The sequence below is a fragment of the Elaeis guineensis genome, chromosome 1, assembly GCF_000442705.2.
Source record: "Elaeis guineensis isolate ETL-2024a chromosome 1, EG11, whole genome shotgun sequence".
In the NCBI taxonomy this organism is placed as follows: domain Eukaryota; kingdom Viridiplantae; phylum Streptophyta; class Magnoliopsida; order Arecales; family Arecaceae; genus Elaeis; species Elaeis guineensis.
Genome location: NC_025993.2, coordinates 15143908 through 15152434, shown reverse-complemented (window position 1 = coordinate 15152434; position 8527 = coordinate 15143908). Strand labels below are relative to the sequence as shown.

General features: G+C 35.2%; 1 protein-coding gene across 3 annotated transcripts; it reads left to right on the top strand.

Moving 5' to 3' along the window:
* The first annotated feature begins 674 nt into the window (after positions 1–674).
* On the top strand, positions 675–5774 carry LOC105038017 (WAT1-related protein At1g25270). 3 transcript variants are annotated; one of them, XM_010913684.3, is made up of 7 exons: positions 675–980; positions 1769–1831; positions 3771–3887; positions 4021–4273; positions 4361–4519; positions 4632–4783; positions 5405–5774. In XM_010913684.3, the coding sequence occupies exons 1-7, from the start codon at positions 784–786 to the stop codon at positions 5586–5588; spliced, it is 1125 nt and encodes a 374-aa protein (XP_010911986.1). In that variant the 5' UTR covers positions 675–783; the 3' UTR covers positions 5589–5774. The 3 variants fall into 3 exon arrangements, with proteins under 3 accessions (XP_010911986.1, XP_073107027.1, XP_073107028.1); XM_073250926.1 differs by having other exon boundaries at positions 4021–4519; XM_073250927.1 differs by having other exon boundaries at positions 714–864; positions 4021–4519; positions 5405–5773.
* The last annotated feature ends 2753 nt before the right edge of the window (positions 5775–8527 follow it).

Genomic DNA, 8527 nt, shown 5'->3' with positions numbered 1-8527 from the left:
TCTTCAACATGTACGTACTTTCCACTGAATCCATGGAAAACTTATCAGTTAGAACTATTCTGCTATATAAATTTTAGGCCATCCAATGAAATACTGCGTCATCATTTCGTGATTCAAAATTTCATACCTCCCTTTTTAGTTAAAAATTTGAATGAAATACAGTTTGCAGTTAATCATAATTAATCATTTTGAATATACTTTTTATTAATTTTTTTTAATTTTATGGAATGATATAGTAATATTTTACTGAATAGTCCAAAGTTTATTTGGCGGGACAAATCCAACCAATTTCTCCAACCCACGCCAAATAAAATCCGTCCATGATCCTCACGGTTGCACGCACACGCGGCGTCTCAGCTTCCTCCGAGTTCCAAGCACCGTGACAGAATCCCACGCCACTTGATACTGCCACGCGACATCCGCTCAACACGTGCGGACACCGAGTCATAGCTGGCGTCGCGACTCCCCAACGCCACCTCCCCTCCCAACCGCTTAGATCTCGCCAGGAAGCTTCTAGTCTCTCTCTCTCTCTCTATCTCTCTCCCCCCCCCACCGCCCCCCCCCTTCTCTCTCTCTCTTAGTCTGACACCATGCAAGCGACCTGGTCCCTATGACGCCACCTCTCTCTTTCTCCTTTCTTCTCTCTCTTTCTCCTATAAATTAGGATTCAAACTTCCAAGTTTCTCTAAGGACAGGTGCGAAGAGGAAAGATTAAGGGCTTCTTCCTGCTTGTTTGCTGTATTGTTGAAAGGCTTGGGGGTACGTCGGAGTTTGTGGGCAGTAATGGGAGGCCAGCTTTGTGCGGTGTTGGAAGGGCTGAAGCCGGCGGGGGGAATGGTTTTGGTTCAGGTTGTCTTCGCCGGGGTAAACGTCTTCTATAAGTTAGCCATCAACGATGGCATGGACATGAGGGTCCTTGTAACCTATCGTTTTCTCTTCGCCTCTGTTTTCTTAGGCCCTCTAGCCTTCTTTCTAGAAAGGTAAAAAATTAATACTATATATATATATATATATATATATATATATATATATATATATATATATATATATATATATATATATATATATATGTATGTATGTATGTATGTATGTATGTATGTACGATCTTTTCTTGTTTTTGTATATTTCTCTAAAATATACAAGTAAAAAAAATGAAAAAATATGTTTCCTTGTTAACGACTCGGATGACAATGGAGAAGTGGTGTGAGAGCAAAGGTTTCGACATGATTAAGATCCCTTGATCAGGTTTACTGTGTATTTGTTTATATTTTCATTTTGTCCCCCTTTAAGGAGCGAACAGCAAATGTCCTCGCCTTTCTTTTTTTATGGCAGCTTTACCGAGACCGACTTTTGTGATTATAAAAAAAAATCTTCGTTTCTTTTCTTGTTAGTGTCTGCTTTAAATACCTGGAAAAAGGAATTATCGGAAAGTATGATGCTAAATAGCATTTTTTTTCTTTTACGGTCCACCAGCAATTATTTATACCTGAGGTGATCAGTTTATATTAAAAAATTGATGCACTTCACCTATTCATGCGATTTTGTTTCTCAGAAAACTGCTCAGTTGATTCTATTGAAGTGATGGCAAAAGTTTGAACTTTACCGTTAATTTTCAGAAGGATTTTCTTATAACTACTACGTCACAAAAGAAATGTTATATAGCTTCTACAAATTACAGTAGAAATATTTTTTTTTCGTTCGTGATTTAATAAAGTTTATTGAGAAAATAGGATATGTCAGTGTAACTATTCAAATTTTGTAATTGCAGGAAGAGTCGGCCAAAGATAACATGGAAGGTTTTAATGCTGGCTTCCTTATGCGGGCTATTTGGGTATGTGCTTTAACATCAGATTCTTAATGATCAAGAAATACAGCTAAAATTCTAAAAAGAGATCTCTTTCCTAAACAAACATGGAAGCACTAAAGAAAGTAGGGTGGCAATGCTTAACCCTTTTAATTTGATTTAACCCATTGTAGGTCAGCTCAGGTTAACCATTTAGTAAAATGGTCAGGGTGGGTCTGGATTTTTTTCCCAAATTAGGTTTGGATTGATATATCTTTGATGTGTTTAGTATCCAATACGACCCATACCTAGTCTGACCTGAGATTACCACCTCTGGAAGAAACTCCTGATGCATGAGGCCCTACTTTCCCAGATGCATGCTACGTTCACAAGACAACCATCATCCTCTATTCCTTGCAAATAGAGGAGAGAAGAGGGCTCCATGACTTCTGTTCTCCACGCAAAGCCTTGTTTGGCCACATCTATCCCAGGTCCCAATAATTTCTTCTGGTATTCGCTAGTCCTAACCACTTAATAAATGGAAACAGCGAGTTGGATCAGCCTTCACGAGAAATCTGCGGTACACCTTGGCTCGTTTTCAGTAACCTGGCCTACTAGCTTGTACTCTTTAGAGGAACCAACATTAGCTGCTGGTTGTAAATGTCTTTTTGTCTATATGCTGAGGTCTTGTTTAACTTTTTTTGGCTTTCAGGACACATGGCAACTGAGAATCTCTGCCATCCCGAGATCCTTGCCAAATCTCTGGGGTGGCTTTTAGTTTAGTCCTGATATCAGCTGACTGCCCAATAACACTAGAACGGAGAATTGCACCACTAGATGACCACATCTAGCAGAGGGTGGTTGCAGCTTGTTGCATCTATTTATTTCAGACTTCAAAGCCCATACAAATTATATGTACTCTGTCAAAATTTCCCTTAGAAAATTAGTTGGTTCACATGTAAAAGCTTATCATATAACAATTATCAGTATGGATAATTTTCGAAACAAAGCTTTATCCTTTTAATTATTTTTCCTCAAACTTATTTCATGCTATCTTGACAACAAAATCGTTCGATAAGATCCATTTCTTTCCTAACTTACTCCATGCATGTTATCTATCTTAAGCAATCCTAACTTACTCCACGCATGTTATCTATCTTAAGCAATCTCTTTCTCTTAATCAAAAAAAGCAATCTCTCTCTCTCTCAAAAAGGAAGAAGGAAGACCTCCACTGGCTTCATTAGTTAATGAAGGTCTGTCTTGCTGGAGTTTTCAATTTATAAAAGATTTAAATTTCAAAAATAAAACCAACCTTAAGCCCATTTGTTAGTTGTTTCAAATATTTTAAAAACTCTTACCTATTTTAGTCCCACACATCGGATCCATGAAAGCAAGTCTACTTGCTTAAATGGATTTTCTTTCCCAAGAAGCCTAGGTTGGGCTTTGAGGGAAGTTGGCTGGTGACCGCATGCATGCTGGCTTGCTTGGCGATGCCTTGCGCGCCGTGCATACGTTTCCTTGGAAACTCAAGTTATTCATATTATATTGATATATATTATTTATATTTATAATTTTATTTGTTTCATTTTGTTGGGTGCTTTATTTTTTTAGATTCTTATTTTACTTTTTTTTTGTTAATACTAGGCATATATGGTTCGCATGTGTGAACATACTAGTGTAAGTTCTCCATATAAAAATTATGTGACCGTAATTAAATTAAATCCCAATCTAATATGTCTCCATGTGTGGTTATTACAAAAGCTTTTAAAAAAGTAATCCACTCCAAATCCTTTAATAATTAACTGTATTAATTAGCAGAAATTTTCCAACAAAATTTAATGTTCGCTCAGTATAATTATGCCTAATTGATGTCAATCTATCTAGCAAATATGCCTCTTTTAATCATCCATAAGTAACGGCGCTTCATATGTTAGTTTGTTGATTGGAAATCACTTCCTAAATATTTTGCTTACGTTCAATTGGGCAGGGGTTCATTAGCACAGAATCTGTATGTCTCCAGCATGAAGCTTACATCAGCAACCTTTGCCTCAGCTATGACTAATCTCATCCCAGCAATCACATTCATTTTGGCTGTTCTGTTCAGGTGCTTGATGTTCTATTTATATTGTTACAAATAAATTTAGAGATTTTATTATAATCTATTTATATTTTTGCAAATAAGTTTAATTTAATTTTTTTTTCTATTTATCAAATTTAATCTTAAATATTACATGAAGGTTGGAGAGTTTAGGAATCCATTCCCTTTCTGGACAAGCAAAGGTTTTGGGCACCATATTTGGGATTAGTGGTGCCATGCTTCTTACCTTCTACAGAGGAGTAGACATCAATATCTGGTCGACAAACATCAACCTCCTCAAGTCCCACTCCGAGGGAGCAGCAGCACCTCACCAAGAGCCGGGTAATCACGTAATGGGCTCATTGCTGGCTGTTGCCAGTTGTGTCTGTTATGCAATCTGGTTAATAATTCAGGTGATATTAACGCGATTATGGTCTCTTGGTACCTTGGACTACACTTGTATAACTGTTGGATATGTCTCCAAATATTTACCTTTGCAGGCAAAGATGATGAAAGAATATCCTTGCCACTACTCGACCACGGCCTTGATGTGTTTAATGGGCACAGTTCAGTCCATCATTTTTGCACTTTGTGTAGAGAGGGATTGGGAACAATGGAGATTATGTTTCGATATTAGGCTGCTCGCCGTCATCTATTCGGTGCGGTTTTTCTTATTCTTTTTTGGTTTTTCAGACATTTCTCTTTTTTGTTCTCTTGACAATATTTATGTGACTGCTAAAGTGTGCCTTCTTTCATGATGTGGTGTTGTAGGGTGTGGTGGGATCTGGACTTATCCTTACAGTTCTGGCTTGGTGCATCAAGAAGAAGGGCCCACTGTATGCTTCTATCTTTAATCCTTTGATGCTTGTCATCGTGGCACTTCTGAGTTCACTTTTATTGAATGAGAAGTTGCATCTTGGAAGGTAATATTGAATTCTTGAGTTCACCTTTCTTCTTTGCATCTTCACTAGTATAATACAACTGCTATTCATAACTCTAAAGAACCCCGCTTCAGCCTGTCCACTTGTGGTGTTCATAAGGTTGTCTGACATACATGTACTGCCATCCTGTATTGTCCTTGGCACTGGATGCTTGGTAATAGGTGGTAGTTGTGTAAAAACGACTCTAGATTCAGTGTTGGGATCACTCTACTGTTAACAAGATGCAAACCCTTGGACATGATTCCACCTTCCTCTGACTACTAATGTACATGCTCTCATACTTGATTCAGTTCAGACTACAAGACTATTCTTTTTCTTTTGTTTTGTTTTTAAGAAGAAACTAGAGTGGCAAAAATTGAAAGTACATCTATCGTATTATCACTTAAACAATGGAAGAAGCTAGTATCTAATCAGATGAACAACCATATTAGTTATCCAGGCTTCTCATGTGCATCACATTATCTGTCCACATTAGATACGGTTCCTGTAATTTCACTTTCTTCTTGTTTTCATGAAATTATCTACCTTAAAAAAAGACGAAGAATATGCATCTATTAATTAAAAAAATAATCTAATGTTCCTTTTTTTTATTTTGTGGTGCAGTGTATTAGGAGCTGTGTTGATAGTAATCGGGTTGTACATAGTACTTTGGGGAAAAGGAAGAGAAGCAGCGAAGGTAGGGGAGTTGTCTGCAGATGAGTCCATAGATGTCATTATAGTTTCTGGAGACAAGGGTTTGCAAGAGCAATGTTCAGGGCCCCATGGTCCCTCCGAATCAAAACAGTAGTTGCCTTCAAGTGTAGAAAAACAAGGAAATGTTTTCTTGTTTTAAATTTTAGAACATTCATTTTTCAACTATATGGAACTGTTATGTGAGGAAATCTCATTAAGTTTTCCAATTGGAAATAGAAGGAACATGAAATTATACCCCAACTCTTTTCTTTTAGAAACATGTAATAGTAATTGATTTATGCAAATAAAATAGTTTTTCAAAGAGTTAAATTTAAATCCTGATTCTGACTTAGTTCCTTTTTTTTTTTGACAGTAATTTTGGGTTAAAGATTCAAGAGTATAATTATGATATAACTCAAATTCACGAAGCTAGTTTAAGTTATGGTTAGAAGAGTATACAATTAGTGAAATCTTTATTGGAACGTTCTTTCATGTGCGACAAATGTGATATGTTGCAAAGAGAGCTGCTTGTTTAGCACATCCACAGCTTCTTCAAAGTCGATTCAGAATCTGACTAATATTGGGCCAGTTTTGATGGAGAGAGGATGTGGGAAAGAGAAGTCTACATAGCATACAAATTCGAAGTCCTTTTTAAATTTGTTTTAAAACGTGGCTAACATTGCTTCAGTGCATCACCATTGAACCACAATTAATTTCATCCCATCATCTTTGATTAAAGATCATGTAACCAACCCTGATAGGTTGATCTATGTGCATGATCACTTAAGTAGACAAACAAAATGCAAAAGAACATGTAAAATACATTCTCTCTCTTGCAAGCTGTATATGTAAAGTATAAAAAGTTCAAATATTCCAAATCCCTTCCCCTTGGCAAATGAAGGGTGCTTGTTGTTAGCTAGGATAAATTTTGTTGATGTCAAATATTTCTTGTAATCTGAGTGCTTGTCCCTACGATGAAAGACTTGAGATTTCCTCGGACTATATCATAGAGAATTGAGGTGTTTCCAAACATTACGACAACAATATATCTTTTTATAATGACAAATGTTCCTAGTGGTATTTTCTCTAGGTCAACACAATGCTTTTTGATTTACATCAAAAATCAGGATTTAATTTCAAATGATGGTAATTTTTTTTAATCAGCATTTCAAGCGAAAGTTCTGTTAGATGACTAAGGCATTCTAAAACATTTAGGCATTTTTAGAAACCTAAACAAAAAACATACGTATGATGATGTCTGTGTTTATAGGTACAAAAGGAACATATGCATCATGGTGTCTGTGTTTATAGGTACAAAAGGAAGTCAAAAGTCTTGATAAATTATTTCCAGACTTTAATTTTTGCTGTTTCATAGCTCCGCATGTGTTGACTAGATCCCCTTTCGTATTGAGACGACTAGTGGTTGCTCTTGTGCACATTAAGGACTTATTTGATTCATGAGAAGAACTTTCTTCCTAGGAATCAATTTTTTGAAAAATTATTTCCTATGATGTTACTTTCTGAAAATATAATTTAGGTTTGTTTGGTTGATCATGGGATAGTGGTTTATTCTAAAGTGACTTATTTTTGGTTGAATATCTATTTTTCTGAAAAAACTATATAAAATAACTATTATATTCTTAATAAATATAAGACCATATCTTTTTGCTCCCAAATTTTATATAAATAATAATATAAAAAATTATAAAAATATTTTTCAAACTTTAGTCCACTTTCACTTACATCTCTTATACTTTAAAATGTATCAAACAGACTGCTCTATTTTCGATATGTTCCAATATGATCCAGCTATTTATCTCTTTTAATTAAAAGATGTCATGTGATTATCATATGATACCATTATTTTATAAAATGATAAAAATACCCTCATCTCTATCTCTTTTTTCATCCCGCTTCCCTCCTCTCTGATTGATCCTCTCCTCCATCGCCAGCATCCCTCTTTTGTCGTTCTCCTTCCTCCTTCATCCCCTTCCTCTTCACTATTTCTATTTTTTCATGATGCATGGCTCCCTCTACCTCCACCCATTCCTCTATCACCTCCCCTTCTTTCTTTTGCTCCTCATCCTCTCCCTTTTCTTTGATTGATCCCCTCCTCTATTGCTGGCATTCTTTTTTCTCCTTCCTCATTTCTCCTCCCCTTTTTCACCTATTTCTCTTTGTCCATGATGGCTCCCTTCACCTCCTTCTCTATCCATTCCTCCATCGCCTCTCATTTCTCCTCCTCATTCTCATCCTTCTCCTCTTCCTCCTTATCCTCCTTTTCCTTCCTCTCTCTTCTTCGATTGATCTCCTCCTCCTCCATTGCCGATGTCTCTCCTTCTTCCTCCTTCTTCTCTCCTTTCTCTTCATCCATTTTTCCTTCTCTATGACAGTGCTCTCACTTCTATCCGTTCTTCCACTGCCTTTTCTTTCTTCTCATCCTCCTTGTCCTCCTCTCAGTCATCCATAAACCATCTCCCTCCATAACGGCCCCCTCCTCTTTGTCCTCTTCATTCTTCAAGCCCACTCATGAGCAAGGAGCATTTTTGTTCATTGAGAGGAAAAGATAATACTGTTTATTGGTAAGTGATCGATTGGACCATATTGAAACATATCAATAATTAAAAAGATCGATTTGATATTTTTTAAAATATAGAGGGTGTAAATAAAATTGAACTAAAATTGAGAGAATGTTCCTATAATTTTTTCAAAAATTATTATATTATATTAATATAAATATAATAATATAATATAATATTGGATCATAATAATTTATTATATTAATATAATATATATATTAATATTATATTTATATAGATACTATATTAATATTAATAAAAATATTATATTAATATAAATATCAAAATAATATTAATATATATAAATAGTTTAATATATATTAAAATAAATATTATATTATATTAATATAAATATTAAGATAATATAATATTTATATTAATTTTATAAAGAGAAGAAAGTGGAGATCTTAGCATATATCACTATTTAATATTCCATCTTAACCATTCATTAATATTTTATAAAATTTCAACTATA